The sequence below is a fragment of the Miniopterus natalensis genome, chromosome 19 (assembly GCF_054644295.1).
Source record: "Miniopterus natalensis isolate mMinNat1 chromosome 19, mMinNat1.hap1, whole genome shotgun sequence".
NCBI classification, from domain to species: domain Eukaryota; kingdom Metazoa; phylum Chordata; class Mammalia; order Chiroptera; family Miniopteridae; genus Miniopterus; species Miniopterus natalensis.
This window is the reverse complement of record NC_142099.1, coordinates 9,722,074-9,747,567: the sequence shown is the minus strand read 5'-3', so window position 1 is coordinate 9,747,567 and position 25,494 is coordinate 9,722,074. Positions and strand designations below refer to the sequence as shown.

The window sequence follows — 25,494 nt, the reverse complement described above, 5'->3', positions numbered from 1 at the left end:
ATAGAGTCAAAACATCATAATTGTGCTGACAGGTGGTGACTAGACTTACGTGGTGATCACTTTGCAAGGTATATAAGTGTTGAATCGCTGTTGTACACCTGAAACTGATGTAATCCTGTATGTCGATTATAATTAAAAATAAATTATTGCCCCGCCGGGCGTGGCTCAGCTGTTGAGCATCGACCTAGGATCCAGGAGATCGTGGTTCGATTCCCGGTCAGGGCACAAGCCCGGGTTGCGGGCTCCCAGCCAATCAATGACAACTCTCTCATCATTGATGTTTCAACTCTCTCTCTCCCTCTCCCTTCCTCTCTCTGAAACCAATAAAGATATATTTAAATAAATAAATAATTAATTAAAAAGAGAAATAATCCAAGGTGGAATTTTCCAATATTTCTATAAAGTGGGGCCTGGGAGAGCACGCTTGTTGTAGGGTTTTAACAGAAAGTTAAGAGCTGGGAAGTGCCTGGTGGGTCAGCATATCGATTGTATAGACTGACATATCATTTCCCTTTTCATTTTTATTATCAGAGAGAAAGTGGAAGGAGAGGAAGATGCTGAACCTGAACAAATGTTCTGTCTAAATGCACCCGGTCCCTTGCTGTTTTCTAAACGCAGGGTTCTCATCGTATGGTTCATTTGGAATTAACCACAGCTTTGTGAGTTCTCAGAAAGTCTGCTCTTGCTTTTGCTTATATAACTTTCGGTGTCTGTGTCTTCAGTGCCCTCAGGTGCGAGGCCACCAGAGGGCAGGGGCTATGCCTTTTTGATGTTTGAGCCCCGTTTAGCATCCAGCACAGTGCCTGGCACACAGTAGGTGTGTGTTCCATAAATGCTGTTCAGGAGTCCCTGAATGAATCCTTGGGAGGAAAGAAGCGATGATGAAACGAGCCCTGCTCTCACGGCGAGAACGAACCTTTCTCAGTTTATTTCAGGTATAAATAACGCGCTAGTCAGCGCAAATCGTCCTTCTATAAGCTCACCAGGTGCAGGGGAGGGTTTTGGCTGAGATTGAGAAATTCAAGCCCGAGAACAGCAAGATGGGAGCGGAGCAGAGGCTCGGAGCCTCGAGGAGGAGGCGGAGTCGCCGAGAGTTGGGGCCTTTCTGCCCAATCACAGGCGCCGCGAGCAGCCCGAGCGGGGAGATAAAAGGGGAGCGGGAGCGCGCGGAGCCTGCCCAGTTACGCGCGGCCGCCCCCCGAGCGCACGCTTCTCGGCTCGGAGGTGTTTCTGCCCAGGGACAGCGGTCGGTTCCGAGGCCCGCCCCAGCAATGGCCTTCGCAAGTCTCCAGAAAGTGCTCATCAGCGACAGCCTGGACCCTTGCTGCAGGAAGATCCTGCAAGATGGAGGGCTGCAGGTGGTGGAGAAGCCGAACCTGAGCAAAGAGGAGCTGATAGCCGAGCTGCAGGTAATGCGAGCGGGGGAAAGACTAGCGCTCCGTGGCATCCTCCGCGGAAACAGGCTGGCTGGGCCGGGGCCAGCGCGCCCCACCCCCACCCCACCCCCCACCCCCCACCCCCGGCCGGGTATCTGTAGGTCCCGGGGCCTCCAGATTTAGAGGTTGGGGATGGGGGAGGAACCAACGGCGGCGCGCTGCAGGGTGTAAACTTTCCGTTCAGTTTGCAGCTGCGCCTACCACGTTGGCCTGCCCCCGCTCGCGGGGCGCCGTGCAGGCTCCCCGGCGCCTTGGCTCGCCCCGGCCCAGGCAGCCGGGCTGCGCGCGGGCACCGGGCGAGGCGGCCGGAGCGGCTTCCCTGAGACCCTCCCCCGGCTAAGCCCTGGCTCACCCGGCCGAGCCCCGCCTTCCTCGGGGGGCGCTCGCCGCGCCCCAGCCGGGCCCGTGGCAGCTGGAGAAGCTGCAGGCGAGGCAGCAAACGTACTCGCCTGTCTGACGCAAGACTGCTGAGAGTTTTCACCGCCCCTCGGCTTCCTGGGAGCTCGGAGGAAGCGGGGGCGGGCGGGGGGCGCACGAGGTTGCTGGGCGGCCCATGCGGCGGCCGCCGCCGGGGTCCGGGCTCAGTCTCCGCACGTGGCCCGGGCGGATGGCCTCACCTTGGCCTCATCGCCGGTCAGGAAGGACCAGGCTGGACTCGAATCGGTCCCAGGCGCCTCCAGGGCATTGCTGTTCCTTAGCAAACCTTTCTCGGGACTCCATCTCGGTGTGTTGCGATACGTAATTAGCACAGGCTTCTTCAAGCCTTAATCTACCTTGGCTGTGAGGGGGGCCTGTGAGGTTTGGGGGCCTCGTCCAGGGAATGTCATTTATTCTGTGAACTCTGCACTCCAGCTCCAGCGCTTCTTTACTGCACCCAGCACCCCCGTCTCCCCCCTTCCCCCCCCCGGGCCGTTGCTGCCTGCCCACCCCGACCGGCCTCCGCGCCGACCCGCCCCCTCCATCCCTCGCTCCTCCCCGAGTCCCTAAATCTTACCGTAGAGGCGGCGGCTGCTGTCGCGGTGCCGCAGCCGCGTGGTCCGCACAGCTGCCCGCGCTCGCTTCTCTGCGGTCGCATCTGCTGCTGTTTCTCCATGGACCCTCCCCCTCCCTCCCCCTCCCTCCCCCTCCCTCCCCCTCCCTCCCCCGCCCCCTCCCCTGTCCCTTCCCCTCCCCCCAGTGCTGTACCCGCGCTGAGAAGTTTCAGACCGGACCCTGCCTTCTGGAAGCTTGCTGGCTAGTTAGGGAACCAGGCCAAACGGCGATCGATTGACCAGATGAGTTGGTAAATGAGACCACCTGGCATTGGCAGCCCAGCCCCTGCCAGCTCCGCCGCTGCAGAAGTGGAGAGAAGGGGGGATGGGCCTGGACCCCGTGGGGGGCAAGGGCTCAGGACCTAATCCTGGGAGCAGGGTGGGTCGAGGTGTGAGAGGCAGGCGCCTCACACACCCCACCTCCTCTTTTGTATGGATGGAATCAATGACCTTGGCTCTGGGCAGTGGCCAGAAGACAATTGAGCGGCCTCTAGCCCAGCTCCTGACCCTCGCCTCCACCAGATCACTAGAATGGGCAGAGTGGCCTTTTCTTGAGGCTTTGTAGCTTTTCTCATGGAAATTAGCGATGCTATACTCCCCCAGCGGGGGCAGGGAGGGGTGAGGGTGGCGTTGGGAAGAATGGGAGGCCTCCCCGGTAGGGGAGGGTTCCGAGAAGTTGGGAAGTCAGCCAGGTGGGAGCTGGGAGTGGAGAGCTGAAATCTGGAGGCCGTTTCCCAGGCGCTGGGAACTGGCTGGACAGGAGGGGTGTTTCTTGGCTAGGCAGCCAGGCACCCTTGGGCTGTTTGGGAGCGCCCAGCCCTCCTATCTGCTTGTGCAAAGCATTCAGTTCGGAGTGCTGGTTAGTCTCCTTGGCAGCTGACGGGAGGGTCCTTCTCTCCACTCTGTAATCTTTTATTCTGCCTGGAGAGGCATCTGGGTTGGTGTCCCTGCCCTCCCCAGTTTACATCTTTATAATATTGAAGGAAGCTCCAACACGTTTTGGAACCAAGCCCCGCCTCGGTCCCCACTCCTTCGTATTCTGGGCAGGCACAGTTCGCTCTCTCTTACTCCCCCAGAACGGTCCTTTCAGACTTTAAGCAAGTCACAGCTAGTCCATTACTGGGTAATGAAGTTGGTTTAATGGGTCATGATTAGCATTTAAAAAAACACACCAAAATAACCATCAGAGAGCAGTGCGGATAGTAAGGCTAATACTAAGTCATGAAATTTGTTTCAGTTCCGTGTGTAGTTGTGGGGTATGTAAGTTTAAAACCACAACTTAATCATGTGTTTCTTAACTGTGGGTCTTAGTCAAAAACATTTAGGAAACACTGGCTTGAAATAGTAAAGTGTCTTGTTTGGAATTCACGAAACTTGGACTGTGTAATTCCTCCTCTCTCAGCAGGTGCCACTTCTTAAATCTAATATGCAGAAACATTTAAATCTTACCAGGGATCAGTGGCTTTTAAACTTTGACCATGACCCACAATCAGAAATTCATTTTACGTGACAACTCACTATACACATATACATGTGTACACACAGTTAAGTTTCATGAAATAATACCCTTACTATATGTGATGCATTCGCATATTTTCTTCTATCTGATTAAATAGCAGTTCTGGTCAGAATCCATTAGACCACATGCCAGTAATGCATTTACACCTTTATCTCAGAACTTTAAGAAAGATAAAGAAGGGAATAAATTTCCATGCAAGAGTCTTTTGAAAGTCTCATTCAAAATAGGGACTTCTGGCCTGTACACTAGGATTTCGTTTGCAAAAGTTAAACAATCCCCTACTTAATCAGGATTATGCCTATTGTGCACAACAGTGCCTACCTGCACCCTCTATAACCGGGGCGCATGACCTGGAACGTTCCTTTGATTCCTCTGTGATTTAAGTCAGAGGCATGAGCAATGATTGAATCGCCCCCAAGGCCAAGCCTGGCCTCCTTGGGGAAGGAAGCATGTGTGAACTTGAGCAACGTGAATGGATTTTCACTGCTGAGTTTAGCATTTGTTGGAAACAGCCATAAATCCAGCAGAACAGTGGCCTGCTGTTCCCCAGCTCTGAGGCAGCTGGTGGGGACAGGGAGGAGGATATGCCTGTTCCAGCTGGCACTCAGAGCCCTGATACGGGATAGAAACTCAGAGAGCCTTGACAGTGGTGAGAGAGGCTCATTCCCGCCCTGGGAGTGCCAAAGAGGACCTGGGAGATGCTGGAGAAAAAAGTTAGAGTCACAGCATCAGGATGAATTGCATTTGCAAAAGGCTGTGTGTGTAGTTTGCTATGTGAGGAGAGGAGAGGAATGGACAGCATGGAGCCAAATCTTGGAGGAATGGCTTGTGGCCTGAGAAGGGGATGGTGCCTAGGAGCACCTGGTATTTTGAGGCATCAGTGGGAAATAGGAGGATAGGTTGGCACATCGTCTTATTAAATATGTGCTGATTGAATCAGTTGAGGATTCAATTTAATGAAGCTGGGGTTGTGGGGGGTGTAAGAGGCCTTGGAAACCAGTGAACTCCGGCCATGTGGGCTGGGACCAGGGTCTGCTGAATGGGAGTCTCCAAGGGAAGATTGTCCTCTTGGTCCAGGCAAGCTCTGAATGTACATCCCAACTCTTTAGGCGTCCTGGTTTCAAAGAAAGCTGGTTTGAGGGACATCACCCTTGAGGGAAAGATAGGGAGAGGCTGCAGGGGAAGCATCCCTAAGGACCATCCTTCCATAGAGAGAGGCTGGGCTGGTTAAAGAAAAACTTCAAAGTGCTGTTTCCAAGCCTGTCCTCAGGGCCTTGGGTGCACAGCTGGAGAGCCTACTTCCTCCCCCACGGCCAGTCTATTCTGTTCTGTGGGAAGAAGATGCCCAAGGTTTGGGGAGGGTGGTGGCAGCTTTGGAGAGAACCTTCAAGGAGGCCAGGCCCTTGCAACCCAAGGGGGTGATTGAGTAGAGTGCAGGGAGCAGGACTGGGCCTGAAATGGGGCCCAGAACTTGATAGGAGAGGCAGGGTGATAGAATTTTGACTCCGTGTGGTCCCTGCCCCCTTCTTGTGAGTTGAATTTTGACCTTTGGTCCTGGGCTGACCACCTGACAGGAGGTTTTATGTCCTCAGTGTGCTGCCAATTGCCTACCGTGCCATTGCGGGTGGTAAAGGAATACACCTGAACAACGTGCTCCCACACTGCGAAACTGCCCTCCAAAAAGGTTCTGCAATTTACTCTCCTATTTTTCTATGCTTTCACGAACACTGAGTACTAAAAACTTTCCTTTTTGCCAATATGATACCAGAAAATACCACATTTTATTTTTAAAACATTGTGTTTTGGTCTTCTGAACCTCATACAAAAATTTGTTTTACTGTCGTCCCATGGCAAATTAGGAAGTTCCCTGATTTGATTTTTAAAAATCTATTCAGAGATGTCTAGCAAAGGACATTTTAATTTTAGTAAGCTGAAAGTAATTTTAAAATTATGTATGTATCACTGGTTCATGAGAAAAAGTCGAACGTGGTAATCTTTTTATTTGAACACCAGGTAAACTAAGAAGGGTATATTAAACTATTGTTGTTAGCTTCCTTATTTTTTTTCAATTACAGTTGACATTCAATATTATTTTATATTAGTTTCAGGTGTACAGCATAGCAGTTAAACATTTATATAATGTACAAAGCGATTCCCCCGGTAATTCTAGTATCCACCCAGCACCATGCATAGTTATTACAATATTATAGACTACAGGGTGGGGCAAAAGTAGGTCTACTGTTTGTATGGAAAATGATATAAGAATTAATAAATAATATTACAAGAATAAACTGTTTCTTGTACTCAACTGTAAACCTACTTTTATCCCACCCTGTATATTTTCTGTTCTGTACTTGACAACTCCGTGACTATTTTGTAACTACGAAAATACCACATTTTAAAATTCGTATTTCTTTGATATATAGTGTTTAAGAGTTTTTATAAATTACTGGCTACTACTTTGTTGGTTTTTCATTGATTACCTACCTATTATATCTTTTTTTTAAACTAGATTTTTTATCATTTAAAGAATTGATTTGCAGGAAGTCTTGAGCATTTTTGGTGATGAATCTTTGTTCTGTTATATATGTTGCTAGGAGTTTGTCTCCTATCGAGCCTGTTGCTTACTTGCCTTTAACTCTGTGGAATCTATTCCTCACAGAAGTTTAAATTTCAGATGTAATCAAATTTGTTTTTATTTTCACCTATGGTTTCTGGAACTTGTGCCTTGCTTGTGAAACTTTCCCATCCTGAGATCATAAAAATATCTCCTTACATTTTCTTCTAATGTTTGTATTTTAAAAATTCTTTAATTTATAATCTGGATTTTAAAAATCTGTAGCAAGATAGAAATTAAGTATTTTTTTCCTTACATTTTCCTAATGCCATTTATTGCATAGATCTTCCTTCCCCCATCAGTTTCAATCCAGTGATTAGAGGCCCATGGAAACCTACTCTCACCATTCTTCCCACCCCCATTATCCCCAAATATTTGAACAGGTCACATGATTGAAAATCCAGCATCAGAAATCCCTTCTCTTGACTGTGATAAAGAGGCTTTCAACAGTTTCGTCTTTTATTTACTTCATTTATTCATTCAGCCAACCAACATTTATGGAGTGCCTTCCATGTGCCAGCATGGTGGCTTCCAAGGTAGAATTTGATCCTACCTCTCAGGGTCAGTGGAGCCAGCGATGTCCCTTGCGCTGGGCCACCTACCATGCAGGAGCTGTACCTGTCCTATCTCATTGCCTCCTCTCACGTAGTTGAGGAGGCTGAAGCTCAGATTCATAGTTCACAAGGGATGGATCTTAGATTTGAACCCAGACCTGACTGGTGGAGCTTCTCTGTGTAAACTGTGCACAGATGCCACTGCCTCCTTTGTCTTGAGCAGATCCAAAGACAGCCAGACCAACTGTGGACCCACATATTTTGTCTTCTGCCTCAGGACTGTGAAGGCCTTATCGTCCGCTCGGCCACCAAGGTGACGGCTGATGTCATCAATGCAGCAGAAAAGCTCCAGGTAGTGGGCAGGGCTGGCACGGGCGTGGACAACGTGGATCTGGAGGCCGCAACAAGGAAGGGCATCCTGGTCATGAAGTGAGTCGCAGACGCCAGGGGTGGGTGTGGAGATGGACCTCGAAGAGGCAGGAAAACAATTTACTTTAGAGAAAGCTGGGTCGGAGTTAGAGGGCTTCCAGGAGGAGGCCTGGTGTAGGCCTGGTCCATTTGGTAGTCAGTGCTCACAGCTTAGTGGTGCCCGAGGGTTTGACATTGAGGCTCTTTGTAAACTCAGTGCTTCACAAACCCACCCCACAGATATTTTGCAGGTCTGCAGCCTGGTCTGGGAGTCAGAAGAAAGTTAGTGAATTTATCTGTCTTCTGCTCCAGCCATGACCCTCCCCCTCCATTGTTCTGTCTGGAGCCAGGTATTGTTAGCCCTGCTCTTATCTATCCCTAAATGCACAACCTTTGCAAATAGAGTAACTCTACCTTCTTTGTCTTCCCCACTTCCCTGCACCCTGTGGCCAGGACCCCAGTTTCTCTTTTCACACCCCAGGGCCAATAGGAAAAGGGTCCCCACTGGAGCTGTTTTTGTAGACACCGTTTTTTCTGCTGTAGGTATAGGATGTCCCCTAACCAAGAGCAGCTGCCAAGATAGCTGAGAATCCTTTTATCTTGACCTTTTTAAAAATATAGAATCTCTCGACCTTTTTTTCTCCTTGTAACCTTCATTTCCAGAGATGAAAAGACCCAGTTAGGGCAAGAAGGAGGGTGAACATGTGTGTTAATAATTCTTTCAAAAACAAACACACAAGCCTTTGAGAGGGACAGTTTCATGGATCGCTATCTCTCTTCTCCTTTCTGTAAAATGGGCGAATTCAGCATTGCTGTGAGCGCGAAGGTGTGAGGAAGCTTTCTCAGCTCAGAACTTGTTGAGGGATAGGAGAAGCCACACGGATGGAGAGATGTTCGCTTTGCTACAAATAAGTCAGGGTGGGCACCTTGGTGAAGGTTAGTGGGCAACGGGCTGACTTCCGCAACTGATAGATGTATCACCCATCACAGGCACAGATTGGTGGCGTGGAGCCTAGGGACATTTGTGCTTCCTGCAGGCAGGTAGATTCAGAAATGAGAGGAGACAGAAGGGTTGAGCCACACGCATCTCTCCCAATGGAGGGAGACACTTCTCTGCCTCGGAAGAAGTGAGTTTGGGTAGAGGCCAGGTGTGTTCTCTACTGGAGGTCCCTCAGCATAAGAACATAAAACCAGTGTTTCCTTCCAGCCCTGGGATGTGGGCAGGAGCACATCAGAGAAATCAGGGACAGTGGTGTGGGATTTGTGTTGAGAGCCCCTAAGCTCATGGAGCAGGAGAGACAGCACAGCATGTCCTCAAGGCTTTCTGTTGGGACAGGAGTGAGAGTACCGGGCCTGTGCCCACTAACGTCCCCTCTTTCCTTTGCTCTTTAGCACCCCCAACGGGAACAGTCTCAGTGCTGCCGAGCTCACCTGTGGGATGATCATGTGTCTGGCCAGGTAAGTCACCGACTTCTTAGCAGACCCAGTCCCTCTGGTATGTCAGTGAGTGTGATTCCCTAGGCAAAGTGACCTGCAGAAACTTAGGAACACCTCAGTTTGGCGACGTGCAGCCTGCCGAGAACCTTCAAGTCCATCAGTCCTCGGCTGAACACTGACTCTGGAGCCTCCAGGTCGGGTTCCCAGTGCCGCCAGTGGGGAGGGGCGGTGACCAGGGTACTGCTCGTTACCTAGGAGCAGGGTCGTGGAGAAAGAAATTGCGTGGGATCTTTCATTTTGCCCTTACTTTCCACTCTCCGCATCCATCATTTGTGCCCCTCCTGGCGGTCGGCAGTCGGTTTTCACACACTGACTTCTACCCTCTGGGCCTTGCAGATGCTCTTTCTGCTGCCTGGAGCACCCTTTCCATCAGCTTCGTCTAGAAAACTCTTTTTGTTCTTCATTCATCCAAGAAGCTGTCTCTGGATTCCTCCTCTGAGCTCTGTCCCGCACTGATTCCCCTGGTCCCCGTGACAGGGCTTACCTCTCTGTCACTGTCCTCACAGGTCTTTGTTGGAACAGAATAGAATAAAAAGCTGTCCTGAGATCCCTGTGCCTACCAGTGGGCTCGTAACACAAGGCCATCCAAATGGTCAAATCTCTTGTTTTTAGCCGGGACTCTGGGAGTGGGGGCCTCCTGAGTAGAGGGGGGATGGCCTAGGAACCAGAGGATATGACACATGATATGCGTGAGTCTTTAAATGATTGTTGAACAGACAATTCCAGCCCTTCTGTGGTCGGGGAAGGGCATGGAGCCAGGGACAGGACAGGAGGCATCTCTGTAGAGCTGCTAGGACCTTGGATCCCTTTTCTTTTTCCTTGATCTCTCAGTCACTGTCCTCTTCATCTCCCTGGTATTGGGTCCACAGTGGGGGATCAGCAGGATCTCTGGAAACTGCATCACTGAGATCCTGGATCTTTAAACCAGCACTCAGGTCTCCTTCCTTCTCTACTCAGGCCTGAAATCTGGGGCCGAGAGATTACTCTTTACCTCTCTCAGGACCTGTTCTTCCTCCAGCTGGCGAGAGCCTGGAGGGGCTCAGCTTTGTCCTAACTCTTCCCCGAGATTTCTGCCTGAGATCTGAGGTCTTCACTGATACTGGCCAGCGAAGAGGAGAGGAGGTTGGAGAGAGAGGAACAGGCAAAACTTCCACAGCAGCCGGAACCCATCCCGGAAGGGGTCCCCGAGCTGGCTGGCTGGGTCTCCAGACCATGTGGGCTGTGTGTGTTTTTCCTGGGTGAGCGTGGAGGCCTCGGGCCCTGCTGTCACTGTGCTACTTAAACCACTGATCCTTTCTTGTTTTTTGTGTTTTGAGCGAAGGAGGGTTCTTTGTGCAGCTTTCTATCTAATTCTCTTTCTATTTTTTTTTTTTTTTTTGGAGGTGGGAAGAGGCTTGGGAGCCAGGAATAATCTTCCCCCTATTCCAGGACCAGCTTTATTTAAAAGTGTCAGTATAGTGGAATGATTTAAAGGAAGCTCCCCGGTCCCATCCCTCATCCACGACCTCACTCATCAAAGATGCATCGAAACTAAGAAATAAGTACCTATTAAAAAGGAATTACCGTCTCTCCTAGCTTGTATGTTTAATCGGACTGCTTCCCTGGCTAGGCAGGAATGGGCGCTGTGGACGGCAAGTGGAGAGCACTGGGCCCTGTGGGTGCGGAGGCCCTGAAGGGGCCTCACAGCGGGGCTTTGGACAGACGGTGGGAGTTCCTCGGGTGCAGGAGGACAGAGCCACGGAGAGAGAGGAGAGAGTAGAATGCAACAAATGCACGTTGCCCCCTTCTGCCTGCTTTACCTTCTCCGCTTGTAAGTCAGGCCGCTCTCGAGGCCCCTCGCCCACATCCTGATCCCCAGGATGGCCTGGGGAGGGCCTGACCCGGGGAGGCTCTCTGACCAGCTGGGTACAGCAGCCGGAGGGAGGGTCTGGAGATTTCTTGGGCCCTGTGCTGCCACCTGTATGTACCTCTCAGCACCACTGGGTCAGGTGGGCAGGTATCAGGTGAAGGAGGGGGGTGGGGCGTTGGGGGTTTGGGGGTGCCGTCTCGCTAGCCGAGGCATTTGTCAGGCTGGCTCTCTGAGAAGGTAGCGCTTCCTCAAGGCAAAGCACCTTCCCTTACTACTCTCCTGAAATGGGGCAGGAGGGCAGGGCGGGGAGATGGAGCTTCCCCCCCCCCGGAGCTCGTTCCTTAAGCTTGGCTGAGTTTACCAGGAGTCCACGGAGCTCCCATCAGAAGAGGACAACCTTACCCGCAGGCGGACATCCTGATACTGTGTAGACATGAAAGCATTTTCTTTTTTTTAAATAAGTCAGTGAAGCAGAAACACAGAACAATATTTTGGAACCTCTCTCTGCACACCCTCACCCACCCCACTGAATTTCGTGGCCGGCAGGAAAGCCTGCATTTCAGTACAGGAGGCTCCCTGATGGGGGCCTTGGCTCCGAATCAGTTCTGCTGCTTCCAGGTGGGTGGTGCTGGGTGAGGCGTTTAACCCCCGGTGCCCCTCAGCCTGCAGTTGGGAGCACTGAAGGAGCGAATGGGTGTCTGAACATTGCCTGTAGGAATGTCTGAAGGAGAGAAGATACTCCTTAAACTTTCTAAACATTGTTTCTTGTCTCTTACATTTTTTGCTTCCCAAGAAGCCTGCATGACCTTGTCCCAGGGGACTTATCTTACCCTGGGACCTCTGACTTTGCCCTTAACTTCCTTTGTCTCCAGAAAACAAGTGGGGAGGCGACTTTCATGTTAACCAATAGGAGAGAGACTGTGGGGTGTGGCGTGTGTGTGTGTGCTCGAGTGTGTGTGTGTGTGTGTGTGTGTGTGTGTGTGCTCGCGCGTGTGCCTGCCTGCACGCGTGGTGGGGCAGGAGGTGGAGAAGTTACGAGTGTGTGGACTGTGGTAGCCACACACTCAAATCAAGCAAGCCTGCCTCGGTTGGGCCTTAAGAAACTCCCCAGGAATGGTAATCAGTTGTCCCCTGATACAATAGTAGATGTTGCAGGTTGTGGCCCTGGATGGAATAAATAGGAAAATGCAAATCCTTGAATTCCTGGCGCTCTTGATGCCATCGGGGACCCTCAACACCACTTTTCTTATTCCTGCAAACCCGGGAGGATTGACTGTTGCATTTTATGTGCCTAGAGTCTCTCTGATACCCCGGTGGCTGACGTGGGATCAGAATCTCTTCCCAGACTCCTAGCTGGAGACAGATTCCAAGTCAGGCCTCACCAAGGGTTCCCTCTGCTGCACAACCTCCACCCTTCTCTGTGTTTCTGAACCTGAGCCCCCAGACCCCAGCGGAGCTTGGTTCATGACCCCCAGAGGTGGTGGCTGTGCGGCCGTCGTGTCACGTCTCCTTCTTGGGCTGGCGGGGGTCTGCGTGGGCTGGCTGAACCCTTGTCTGTCCTTGCAGGCAGATTCCCCAGGCGACGGCTTCGATGAAGGACGGCAGATGGGATCGGAAGAAGGTGAGCAGCTGGCCCTGCCTCCCTGCACCTGGCCCAGTGCCTGACCGTCACTCCTGGTGCTGACTTTGGCTTCTTTGCCTGTTTGGTTGTAGTTCATGGGAACCGAGTTGAATGGGAAGACCCTGGGAATTCTTGGCCTGGGCAGAATCGGGAGAGAGGTGGCCATCCGGATGCAGTCCTTTGGGATGAAGGTAAGGGGTCGGCAGGCTTTCCTATAGGATGTTTGGAAGAGGCAGCTTTGTTTGAGAGAAGCTGAAGGCTTTGTCCTAGGAGGGTCTGCCCCCCCCCCCCCATCCCCTTTTAGAGCCCCTGACTTAAATAGGCGGTAAAGCCGGGGAGAGGGAGCATTTCCTGCTGCTGTGAACACTTGAATTCAGAATCTGGGAATGCCCGGTGGAGGTCCTTCAGCTCTCGGGTGTGTAATAGCCCTGAGTCCCCGCAGAGCAGAGAGGAGCCTTATATCCTGCTGTGAGGGCCTCCTTGTTTGCTGTGTCTATCATCTATGATAATTCAGAAAACAGGAGCAAATCTATAGCCTTACAACAGAGCAGCTGTCCACCCATATTCTAGCTCCCCTCCACGGTTCAGGAGAGATTGAAAGGTACTAGTCTGTATTCTCACAGGATCGTAGAGCTCATGGTGGCTGGAAGACCCCACACGTTTCTCAAAAATGATTCCTGGCCCTTGTCTGCCCCTAGAGCCCTGCCTTATGCTGTTCTGGGAGGCTTCCAGTTAAGGGAGGGTTGTTATCAATAGCAGCGCCACCCCCGGGGATGTTGCATAGGGGGAGGCCACTTAGACAAGAGAGGGGACTGCGGAGGTGCCCAGATAGACCAGAGTGACAGGCTCTGGGGAGGGCTGGTGGATGTCTCCCTGTTTATGGTGGCTGTGAGGAGATGGTGGGTTCAAATTGCAGCCAGGGAGGCTTTAGCTAAACAAAGGAAAATAGCTTTGAAAATCAGATCATTTCCTGTCTAGAAAAATATACACAGCACTGTTACAGAATTTTCCATTTCTCCCTTGCTCCCTCCCTTTCTGCAGGTCCCCCCGACCTTCATAGAATTAGAGGGACCCTTTAGATGAACCCTTGGTTTTATATTGACCTCCTGAGCTTGTAAATTTTTGCTAAGGGCTCATAGCAAATGGATTGTAGAGAAGATCCCATTATACCACGTTGAGCATCTGCCTCTGCCTCCTGCCTCCAGCCCCCAGCCCCCACCATGTTTGAGTCATTCAGACGTCTCTCCTGAGCCTTAGCACTGGGAAGGGCAAGTACATTTTGCTAGATCTCCAAGAGCGGGGAGTGTGGCCCAGCAGGATCCATTGATCATGAACACAAACTAACCCCACGTCCTGTGCAGGGGAGGCCAGGTGCCTTCAGCCACAAAGAGCACTTTCTCCTCTTGCCTCTTGTGAGGGATCAAGGTAAAGGTTTAGCTCACAGGGAATTCTGGTCATCTAAAAGCAGGGGTCAGGGGTTAGGTAAACCCAGCACATATTGCCACATAGGTGAGTGTTTGTTTCATTGATGATACAGTAACTGGAACAGGATCCAAGCCCAATGTTCCTTCCGTTACTTCCACTCCCGGTCCATGGTGCCATAGCACGTTGGATTCTTCCAACTCAGGACTTGAGGCTTTTGCAGCGACTTAACCCAGACAAAAAGCCTTGCCTCACTCGTTTCCTGAATAATTGATGTAATCAGGAAGCTTGTCTGGCCACAGGCAGGCACTCAACTCCTGCAGAAGCTGCTTCTGGGAGGCCCAGGGGGATGTAGGACCTTGAGTGGGGCAGTGGAAGTGACAGGTACCCCTCAGACACGTGTTTGCTTCAAAAAGATGTATAGAACCTACTCATCAGTGTTAACCTATGTCCCTGGGCACAGCCTGCATTTACGCCCACATGTTTTATTCCCAGCATGGCGCTGAGGTGTGGGTGCTTCCCTTTGGGGGTTCTGTCGAGATGTCTCTGGAGGCTTGCTCTGGGCTTTCTTGCTTCTGAGACATGCCTTGGATTGTCTCCCCCACCTCAGCCCCTCAAGAGCTACCTAGCCGCTCTGGAGTGACTCAGGTGGCCTCCCTTTACAAGTTCAGCTTCTCGCTTTGCCCTAACCCATTGTGGGTCCAGATGAATCTGGTCTCCAGGCAGAGAGATGACTTCTAATCTGTGCTCTTTGCCGTGTGCCACCAGTGTCTTCCTTCGTTCCTGACCCTTGTTAAATAGTCTCTGCCCAGAGTTCTTTCTATGACAAAAGCTTTCTTATCTCAATCTGGTAGTTGGAATTCCTGCTGCCCCAGAGCTGTGATTTTCAAAGTCTTCCCAGAGCCTCAGGTCCTAGAAAGGTGGTCAGGCGGGGCTTTGGCCCTTATCTCTGCAGCTTTGACTTTATCTGGTTTTACACTGGGCTTCTGTTTAAAATTTCTTTGTGGGAGGGGAGAGTTCCAAAGCTAAGCCAAAAAATTTGGCTACAGAGTAGAGAGTGGGTGTAGCTGTCAGGCTCCTTCATTGGAGCCTCTGTCACTGGAAGGGGCCTTGATCTCCTCCATCCACAGCTGAGGAGCGTCAAAAGCCAGGTTCCTTTGTTGTCTCGATCTCAGAAGTCTTTCTTGAGGCTAGGATTGAGCCGGGGAGTTCCTTAAGGCATCTCCCCAAGGCTCCTCTCTAGGACTAGTCTTCACATGGTGTGTACCCGAAATTGCCCCAACTTTTGCGCATTTGGACATCTGACCTTTTCCAGGAAACATCAGGACCCTACTGAGGCATTGGTACTTGGGACCGATGTCACCCTTTTGACCTCCCCCATCTCCAACATGGTCTCCTGGTGTGAGGAGCCCAGTTCTTAGCTGAGCTCAGCTCCTGTCTGCCTTGGGTGTCTCCAGTGAAAAACAAGAACAGGGGTTTTCTTTCAAATTCTTCCCCTGCAGATGAGTGAGATACTGTCCCTGTTAAAGAAAGCTTGGGGTTATCTTCTCCTGTCTTGTCCACTTCCCTTTAGCCCCAGGTACCTTGGGCAGGGGCACCTGGCCAGGCTCAGCTTCCTCTAGGCAGCTACCCCCCTTTCTTGGCTTCTGTGAGCCCAGGGTCCCTAGAGTTGTGTGAACCCATTCCTTCAGACTTGGCTTTGTGAACTCTGTCCATGTCCCGGCCTCTCCCCACTCCCCATGAGCAAGTACATCTGGATTAGAGATGAAGGGGCCATTGTTCCAGCAGCCTTGGCCTGCGAGACAAAGGAGACTTGTGAGAGCAAGGCAGGATCCTCTGCCCTCCCCAACAAGGAGGTTCTCTCTGAGACTAGGGCCATGTGGGCCTGTGGCGATCACCAGCTGGTGATCCTATAGGGCCGGGGAGGCAGCCTTCTTCCCCAAAACCTCTACCGGTGGCTGAGGTCGGTCCCACATGACTTTCCTTCTTCCACAGGGCGATGAAAAGTGGGATTCAGAAATCACATCTCCTGGGACGGGGAGCACACGCTGGGTCTTTTTATCTCCCCCTTGCTGGTGGGATTCTTAGGAGAGGTCTCCAGGAAGGTTTCAGTAGAATATTCATTGGTTTTCCAGGTCTCTACTGATTGGCCAGCACCAGGGCAGGGGGTTGTTAGTCACTGCAGCTGGTCCTGAAGTCACCCACCTGGTTTTGCTGCTTTTCTGGGCTTGGAGCTGAAATGCAACTGAAGCCTAGATGTTATCTCTAGGGAGGTGACCTTCTCTGTCTGGCTGTAAGCCGCTCAGCCGGTTTGTTCAGCTATCTGTTTCCCTATTCCACTGTCCTAGCTTACTGGTGTGTCTCAGTCCCATCACTAATATGTGATGACCTTTGGCCAATTTCATGAGATTAGTGAAGTTTCCTGGCTGCCCCCATCTCCCAGGAGTCAGTCTTCCTTCCTCCTCAGCATCCTCAGGGAGGCCCTTCTGCTTTGGAGACCCATCTCCTCCCCAGACTAAGGTTCTTTCTGGGCCCTCGCCCACCCATGGCACCTTGATGTCTCACTTTCCTGTCTCACTTTCCTCCTCTGATGTCCTTGCTCCCCACCCCCATCAGCACTACCTTGTTGAAAGCATCTGTCCTTAGTCATTTATACTCCACTGTGATTAGTCGCCACAGTATGCCTTCCAAGACTAGATGCATCTTAAGCCTAAAAGTAACTTCGGGAGAAAGGACCATCCCCTCCCCATTGGTGTCAGCACATGTCCTTCACCCCTTTCCCGGATGACGAGTCCTGGTCTACCCTGCTCTGCACCAGCAGTGCCCCTCCCTCCCTTCTGCCACACTCTGTTCAAGTAGCCAGTGCTCCTGCCTGTTTTCTGGCCCTGTGGGTCCTCAGGCGGCCCCCAGCCTCTCTCTTCCCTTTCCTGATTGTATCCCACACTGATCCCCCACGTCACCGTCTTCTCTTATGTGGGCTCCCTGCTTTCTAAGGGTTTCCAAGCTCCACCGTGGCCACACAGGAGCTGCTCCTGCATTAACGGTTAAGAGCATGCAGGCAGACACACCTCCCTTTCAACTCTGGCCCTGCGCCTGCCTAGTGTGTAAACCCCACTGCCTCCAGCTTTAAAGTAGAAAGAATAGTGCCAGCCCCATTGTATTGTCTCAAGAAGTACTCTGGTGTCTGCAACAGGCTTAGCACAGTATTTAGTATATGGTACGTGCTCAATGGTTGCCATTGTTAATAATACAAATACTAATAATTAATAATGATACTCCCTCTCTGTCACTTATGACCAGACTGTAGGGTATGACCCCATCATTTCTGCAGAGGTCTCGGCCTCCTTTGGTGTTCAGCAGCTGCCCCTGGAGGAGATCTGGCCCCTCTGTGATTTCATCACTGTGCACACCCCTCTCCTGCCCTCCACGACAGGTAGGTGTGTCCCTACCTTGTGATTTGGCCACAGAAGACACAGACCAGAAAAGGGTAGGCCCCCAGTCTGGAGCTTCCACAGACACTGTGTGTGGGGGGGGTTGGGAGACAGCTCTGGGGAGGGTCCCCCAGGTCTGCCAGCATCAGCATGGGGACGCTTTGTGAAATGCCCTTAATCAGACGGGAGGGGTGAGCCAGAAGGGAATTCTGGGGTGTCGGGGTGAGCTGGATACTTACTGGGGCCACTGCAGGCCTTTCTGGTTCCCACCCCACTGGAAGCAATAATATCTCAGGGACTTCCAGGATGTTTCTAAGCTGGGTGTGGCCCAGTGCATCTGAGAAGGGAGGGGTGAAGCCAGAGCCCCTTTTCCTTAAGGAAGGAGAAGGGAGGAAGCCTGTAGGGAAGAGCTGGGTGGGGAAGGGGCCATCGGGAGCTGGAGCCAAGTCCCTGGGCTCCTGGCACCATCCCTACAAGAAGCCCTTCCCTCCCCTCCAGGCCTGCTGAACGACAGCACCTTTGCCCAGTGCAAAAAGGGGGTGCGCGTGGTGAACTGTGCCCGTGGAGGGATTGTGGACGAAGGCGCCCTGCTCCGGGCGCTGCAGTCTGGCCACTGCGCGGGGGCCGCGCTGGACGTGTTCACGGAGGTAAGTGCCCACAGTGGGCGGTGGGGGCGGGGGTTAGGGGGAAGGGGCAGGGCTCGGGGTGGTGCAGGAGGCCTTTGGGTCACGTCTCTAGGCCCATGATAAATGGGAGAAATGGTCCAATGTATGTCAAAAGTAACACCTGCGTGGTTTGAGGAGGCCTTGCAGAGTGTAGGAGGCAGCCACACTGGCTTCTGCAAAACTTGAGTTTAAATTGGACCCAGGTCCTGGCCTGTGCTCCTCTAGGGCTGCTGTGTTGATAACCTCAGAGAAGACGGCAGCAAATCATTCTGAAGCCGAGGATTGGGGCAGGGAGAGACAGGGTTTCGTGCATTGATACGGGTCTGATGACACGAATCCCACGCCAAGTCCACCCATTGTGTCCACTGGCTTTCCTTTCCCTTCTCTCCCGGGAGGAAAGGAAGCCCCAGGACAGTGGTTAGGCATCCACTCCCCCCCCCCAATGCACTGGGCTACTCTCCCTTGGTCTCCTCCACTACCCCCACCCACCCTGCCCTCACACCAGACCAGCGATCTCCACGTGAATCCCACCGCCTCTTAACGTCAGAGGTCCAGGGGAAAGGGCGTGGACTTTGGACGGGGCAGTGGGCGGGTGCTGGATATGTATGAGCTCTGTGGCCTTGGCGAGTCCCTGGCGCCCTCTGAGCCCCTAGCACTCGCTGTCCATCCCCTGCCCAGGGGGCACAGTGCATTTGGTTTGTGTTTCTGGTAACCTTTCTCAACTAGGTCGTAAGGTCCCTGATGTGGGTGTGCCTGCCCCTCCCCTCCGTTGCCATCCCCCCAGCACAGAGCCTTCCCCTCCCCCCTCAGCCTCCTCAGAGCACTTACTGCCAGGGCCTGGCACCCACGGAGTAGATGTGGGAGCCAGCAGAGCCCTGGGGAGAATGCCCAGAAGTGAAGAGGCCTGAGTCACGTTCCGAGGGCAGCGAGCAGAAGGCGTGGAGGGACCTGGGGGGGACTGCCTGTCCCGGGAAGAATGTCTGCAAAAAGCAGCAGTAAGTGCTGTAAGGATGGGGGAGGCTTTCAGGGGAAAAACCAGGAACAACAGTAGTTACCCCTGCTGGGGAACTTCTTGCTTTATGGCGTGTAATCTCCATGGTGATGCTGTGAGGTAGGTAGGACGACCCGATTTTTAAGAGAGGGAAACTGAGGCTCAGAGAGATGGAGATCTACCCAGAGGGACGTTCGAAGGTGGCCCACAGCTCTGTCCACCACTGTGCTGTGGTGGGACACCCGCGAGGAAGCTGGTCATTGAGCCCAGGGACAACCCTGACAAAATACAAATGGAAGGTGACGTCCCTCCGGGCCTTCCTCCCCTCCAACTTCCCTCCTGCCCTGGGGTGGTACATGGCGGCCAAGCAGCACTGTCCCTTTCTGGGCAGGAGCCCCCGCAGGACCGAGCCTTGGTGGACCACGAGAACGTCATCAGCTGCCCCCACCTGGGCGCCAGCACCAGGGAGGCCCAGAGCCGCTGCGGGGAGGAGATCGCCGTCCAGTTCGTGGACATGGTGAAGGGGAGAGCATTAGCTGGGGTCGTAAGTATCTCGGTGTGGGGGGGGGTCCAGAGGTCAGAGGGAGGAGCGGGAGTCTCGGTGATGGGAATGGTAACAGCAGGGACGAGCAGAGTGTGGCAACCAGACTCAGCTCTGGGAGCTGAAGATAGAAGGATCCCACGTGAGTCAGCCTGTGGGGGGGGTGGCCGGAGCTGGCGGTCCCCTGCCCTGATAGCCGGGGCCTGGCATCGGGGAGCCCAGCTCCGCCCTGAGACGGTGGAGCCTCGCGCGGAGATTGCAGTTCTTCCCAGGCCCGGCGTCTGGGAAGAGGCTCCTTGGTACTCCACATGCCTGCGAATGGGGGAGCATGGCTGGGGAGGGTAGACTGGGGGGGCCAGGAATGCTTGTGGGCAGAGCCCCTGAGGGCCAGGGTGCTCTCACCTCGGGGGCTTTAGTGCCCCTTTGCCTCGTGTCCATCTTAGGACCCTGCGCTGGGGTTCACCCGCCACCTTTCCAGTGCCCGGCCAGTTACATCTTATAAACAGGAATAGAAGCCTCCATGCTTTCCGTCCCTTACCTCCTGCAGCAGCCTGTTGGATTTCTGTCAAGCCCGGGTTTTTAATTAAATCCTTTATAGGTGGCTCTTTTTACAAGTTGCCTCGCAGAAGTGGCCAGTGCTTAACTCGGACCCAGAGCCTCTCGGACCACAGGATGGAACAGAAATTTAGGTTCACATTAAGCTGGCTTTGTTATCAAAACCCTAGTGGGGGCGTCAAGTGGCCAGACCCCAGACTTAGAGCTTTAGAAGGATGTGTGGCTCCCGCCTCCTTCACCTGCCCACGAGCCTGTGGTGGGCTCCACAAGGCTCACTGTTTGAAGAGTGATAGGATAAAAGTATATGAATCCACCCTGCTTTATATAAAGTGTGTTATTTGGTCAAAGTGTTCAATGACAATGTAAACACTTCTTTTTTAAATCACGATACTAAGTAAAGGGGAGAAAGCATATTAGGAATGCCATCCAGAGAGCTTCCACTCTGTGTCCAAGTGATCTGTGACTCCCCAGTCGTTCTCTGTCCATGCACCAGAGAAACAGGTCTCCTGTGGAGGGGGTGGGACTGGCCCAGTTCAGGGAAGGGGAGGTGCCTCCCCCTTCTGGCAATTCGCTGTGGTCTTAGCCTTCTGTGCCCTTCCTGCTCTACAGCTCTCAGCTGTAGGAACGAGCGGTGATCTTGTTTTGGTGCCTAATGGAAGTTGTCAAACCCCAGGCCCCGAAAGCCAGGGTGGCCCATGCCTTCTGCTCTCCGTGGGGAGCTAAGTCTCAGCAGCAAGACCTTGTTTGAACAGGCATGCCCTGTCCCACCTCTTCCTAACCTCAGCCCCACTCCTTTCTCTGCAGGTAAATGCCCAGGCCCTTACCAGTGCTTTCTCTCCGCACACCAAACCCTGGATCGGTCTGGCAGAAGCTCTGGGGACACTGATGCGAGCCTGGGCCGGGTCCCCCAAAGGGACCATCCAGGTGGTAACGCAGGGTGAGCTGGGAACACTGCAAAGGGAAGGGGAGAGGGTTGTGGACTACGCACCCCACCAGGTGTGTCTGCTGCAGGTCAGACAGTGAGGGACTCAGAGGTGACTCTGGTCTGGGGACTCTACGTCCCACGTTCTGAGTATGGCTCACTTGCTACTGAGTGGGGACAGAAGAGGAGGGGGGCAAAAAGTCATTGGGAAATATACTTAATTTTCACAAATCATGTTTGTGCAGTATTTTAAAGATAGACATGTTTGGGGTGCAAGAGAAACCTCCACAAGAGATGGAGTTTCTCGTGAAAGGCAATAGGATTGTTGGATAGAGTCCCGGGTTAGGTGACAGGACATGTGATTCTGTCACTTACCTATTGTGTGACATTCCTGTCTCTGAGCTGTGGGTTTTTCATGTGTGACGTGAGAGTGAGGGTGGGGGTGCCACATGAGGTGGTGGGGACATTCTGTGTTCTGTGACAGGCTGAAATGGACCCTGGGACAAGCTGATCGCCTTGGGGGCATTTGCTCAGTTGTGGCTGGGAACAGTACAGCACCTTCTCTCTGCCCCTCGGTGGCTGAGCAGACTCTGGCCACGGTTGCCGTAGGTCCAGCCCTCTGCAGATGTGCCGGAGACCAGGGAGGGCTCCCGTCCCCTAAACCTTGCACAGGATTGTCCTCCCCATTGACTGCTAGGCATTTACTCTCTTGGGAAGAGATTGGGGGTGGGGTGGGTAGACCCTGAGCATTGCCTGTCCTGGGCAAGGTCTGAGTATGACAAGCAGGCCAGGGCGGCCAGGCCATGGCAGATATGTGGGGGCGCTGGGTTTGGGCTGTTTTGGATAGGAGTTTCTGAAACTGTTTGAGTGTGTCATCGGGGTCCTGACCTCCTCAGGACCAGTCTGGGCCAGCCCCTGGGGCAGGTCCACTCACCCACTCTGTCTCCGTTCCCCAGGGGAAGTAGGACTGCCCAGGCAGGCTGGAATCGGGGCCCCCAGTGCAGCGATGAGCCCGTGACCCCAAAGTGGGGTCTCCTGCCCCTCCTGTGTTTCTCAGTAAACAGTGACCTCATGGTGGCTTCTTTTTGGTCCCCAGGTATGTCCCTAAAGAATGCTGGGAACTGCCTAAGCCCTGCGGTCATTGTTGGCCTCCTAAAGGACGCTTCCAATCACATCGATGTGAACTTGGTGAACGCCAAGCTGCTGGTGAAGGAGGCTGGCCTCAATGTGAGTGCCCACCTGCCCTCCCTCCCCATCCTGCCAGCTCTGCCCTTCCCTCCCCCCAAACATGTTTTCAAAGCACGCTTGCAGCCCTGCTCAGTGGGTGGGGCCCTGGGTGCAGTCCTGCCATTGACACTGTCTACCTGTGAGGTACCCGAGAGGTACGTATTCATCTGCAAAGTGGGGCTTCCTCCTGCCTCCGAGCGCTCGCTGCTATGCCTGAAAGTGCTGTGTACATGTGCTCTGACACCCCCCATTTCACAGCTGAGAAGACTGAGGAGCCAGGCTGCTGGGCCTCTGACTCCATCCAGGGCTCCGTCCACTGCAGAACCCAGCTTCTTGCTTAGCTTGCAGACTCCTTGGGAGCCAGCAACACACCCTTGAGCCTCTGCTGTCCTCATGGCTTTTCTTTGGCATCTTTCCCTCTGGTTCCCTTTGTAGATCAAAGTCTGTGTTTCTCAGCCAGTGGGAGCTGGCAGAAGCAATGGGAAGTAGGACTCCCATGACCCCCCTCCTCCCTGCTCTGCACCCCCACATCGGAGTCTGGCCACTGGTTCTGTGCAGGAAGCAGCGAGCAGGAGGGTTCAGGCTCGTTCAGCCTCCAGGCAGACCTGCTAACCGAGGTCCTAACCCTGCCTCCCACCCCTCCCCTCCAAGCCGTTACCAGTACCTGGCACATCTTTCCTTAGGAAGCTGCTGTTCAGAGGCTCAAGGCTTAGCCCACTGGCCCATTCCCCTGGCCCTGAATTGCTGGCCTGGTTGGCCCGGCTGAAGCCCTACAGATCAGCCAGAGGGTTGAGGGAGAGGGTGGGCGCGATGCAGCCAAGAGGCCTAATTGTGCCCCCTGCTTTCTGTCTGCAGGTAACCATCTCTCATAACTCTGCTGGGCCAGGAGAGCAAGGATGCGGGGAAGGCCTCCTGACCGTGGCCCTGGCAGGTGCCCCCTACCAGGCTGTGGGCTTGGTCCAGGGCACCACACCTGTGCTGCAGGCACTCAACGGAGCTGTCTTCAGACCAGAAGTGCCTCTCCGCAGGGGTCTGCCCCTGCTCCTGTTCCGGGCTCAGCCCTCCAACCCTGCAATGCTGCCCACCATGATTGGTGAGGAGGGGCCTGTGGGGCTTGCTGGTGGTTGGTTGGGGAAGGGGCTGTCCTGTCCTGGGATTGGGTTCTGTAGACCTTTGCCTCCTTCAGCTCCTTTCCAGCCTCAGGGCACCTCTGGATGTGCAGCTGACAGAGGGTCTGTGGTGCCAGTTTCCAGAACATGGAGAAGTAGATACATAACTCAGAGGAAGGTCACAGGGCAGTGTGGCAAGGGTTGGACCGCAGAGCCACTATTAACTGGGCTGCTCACCATGTGAAGCACAGTGTAGACCTTCCTGTGGAGACGAATCCCAGGAGCTCAGAGCCACAGAGCGCTGGTCTCCTGACCACAGCCAAGCCTGTCGGGCATCCCCTCTGGCACCACGGGCATCCTCACCTGCCCCAGTCGGCTGGCGCCTGGGCCTCAGGGAGTTTTGATCACAGCTGTCTTAGACTCCCAGCCTCTCACTTCTTTCCCATGCCCTGTGCCAACCAAGGGTTTCTTCTTCCCAGGGCTCCTGGCAGAGGCAGGCGTGCAGCTGCTGTCCTACCAGACCTCAGTGGTGTCGGATGGGGAGACCTGGCACGTCATGGGCATCTCCTTGCCGCTGCCCAGCCTGGATGCCTGGAAGCAGCATGTGACGGAGGCCTTCCAGTTTCACTTCTAACCTCGGGGCTCACCGGGCCCAGCCTCGGGGGCCTTGTGATCCACACTGAGAGATCACATTCTTGGGGCTGACACTGCTTCTGTGGTCTGACCCCTATAGCACAACAGTCACCACCTAATAAAGAGCCCACCCCCAGTCTCCCTGTGTTGTCATTACCCACAAGAGCCACCAGAGGGCGTCGGCAGGCAGCCATGGGGTTGGCTTTGGCTGTAGGATCTGGATGGGCACACTGCATGCCTGGGTGTGGGTACGCCATTGGCCCGGGACTAAGCCTGCAGCCGAGGTAGGTGCCCTTGGCTGGGATCAACCTGGGACCCTTCAGTCCAGGGGCCGACGCTCTAACCACTGAGCAGAACCGGCCAGGGCTTCATTATTAAATATTGTTAGCATCATCCCTGGGCTTTGCCGAGTGGCTGCTGCGTGGACGCAGGGCTGGCCCGTCATCGGGTGCTGTGGGAGGTCCTGGTGGCCGAGGCCGATGCAGTTCTCGCATCAGGAGCCCCCAGCGAATTGTATGAACATAAGGCAAGTCCCGGAGTCTGATCTCAGGTGAACGTGGGCTTTTCTCCCATGACTACAGATGCTACTTGGGAGATCTCAGGAAAGGCACATACTGTCCTGCCAGGGATGCCAACCAGACTGAGGGCCCCCAAACTTAGCTTGCCGAGGGCTAAGGGGCAGCCCCAGCTGGTGTAATAGAGTCCAGATTTTCTGGTGCCTATTGGGACATGAACAGCAGTGGCTGAAGACCAGACTGGTCGGGCCCAGCATCACAGTCCCATGTGTCTGGTGCCCCTTTATCCCAGCCAGCTCTGCTCCCCTCCAAAGTGCCCTTTCTCATCGGGGTGGCTGAGGAAACCTAAAGGAAATGAAGGGCAACAACTCAGTGTCCTCCCTCCAAGTCCCCTCCCCAGCTCAGTCCCCACCTCCCTGAACCACAGCTATTTTATAAGAGGATCCTGGAAAAAGCAGTGCCCTAACCCGAGGGGGACAAACAACCCTCTAATGGAAAAACATCCCGCTAGTTATCAAAAGTGTTTTTTTGGCTGGAGGAGCCAAAAACGTTACCTATTGACCCCTGTGTTTATTTGTTCAGATAACACTGGTAAAGACCAGGCAGCTTTGATCTACAGCCTCTCTAAGTCCCAGTCCTCTCTGGCCCGTCTGCTGGCTCCTCAGTGGGGTGTCTTTTAGATCAGGGAAGGAAGCTGAGGGCCCACACTGTCGCATATTTCTCCTGTATCTCAGAAAATAATGGAAGGGGCGAGGCGGGGAGAGGTAGATTGTGAGGTGAGCCCTCAGCAACTGTATCGCTGGGGGTAGGCGCCAGGGCAGGTCGGGGAGTGGGGCTCTCACAGCCAAGATCCTGGAGGCACAGGGCAGCTGGGGCATTTTTCATGTTCTGGTTTCTGGGATATAGAAGAATCCTTTCCTCCTTTTCTTGAGTATTTTATTTTCTTGCTTG

General features: G+C 53.5%; 1 protein-coding gene and 1 non-coding gene across 2 annotated transcripts; one reads left to right on the top strand and one right to left on the bottom strand.

Annotated features, from left to right (window-relative positions):
• Positions 1 to 1,205: 1,205 nt before the first annotated feature.
• On the top strand, positions 1,206 to 24,166 carry PHGDH (phosphoglycerate dehydrogenase). Its single transcript, XM_016223429.2, has 12 exons — positions 1,206 to 1,409; positions 7,435 to 7,586; positions 8,958 to 9,023; positions 12,478 to 12,532; positions 12,625 to 12,723; positions 17,255 to 17,387; positions 17,884 to 18,032; positions 19,433 to 19,585; positions 20,942 to 21,074; positions 22,156 to 22,286; positions 23,142 to 23,379; positions 23,875 to 24,166. The coding sequence occupies exons 1-12, from the start codon at positions 1,272 to 1,274 to the stop codon at positions 24,027 to 24,029; spliced, it is 1,602 nt and encodes a 533-aa protein (XP_016078915.2). The 5' UTR covers positions 1,206 to 1,271; the 3' UTR covers positions 24,030 to 24,166.
• On the bottom strand, positions 9,886 to 9,971 carry LOC148090855 (small nucleolar RNA SNORD62). Its single transcript, XR_015716184.1, has one exon. It is a non-coding gene; the product is annotated as a small nucleolar RNA SNORD62 (small nucleolar RNA).
• Positions 24,167 to 25,494: the final 1,328 nt, after the last annotated feature.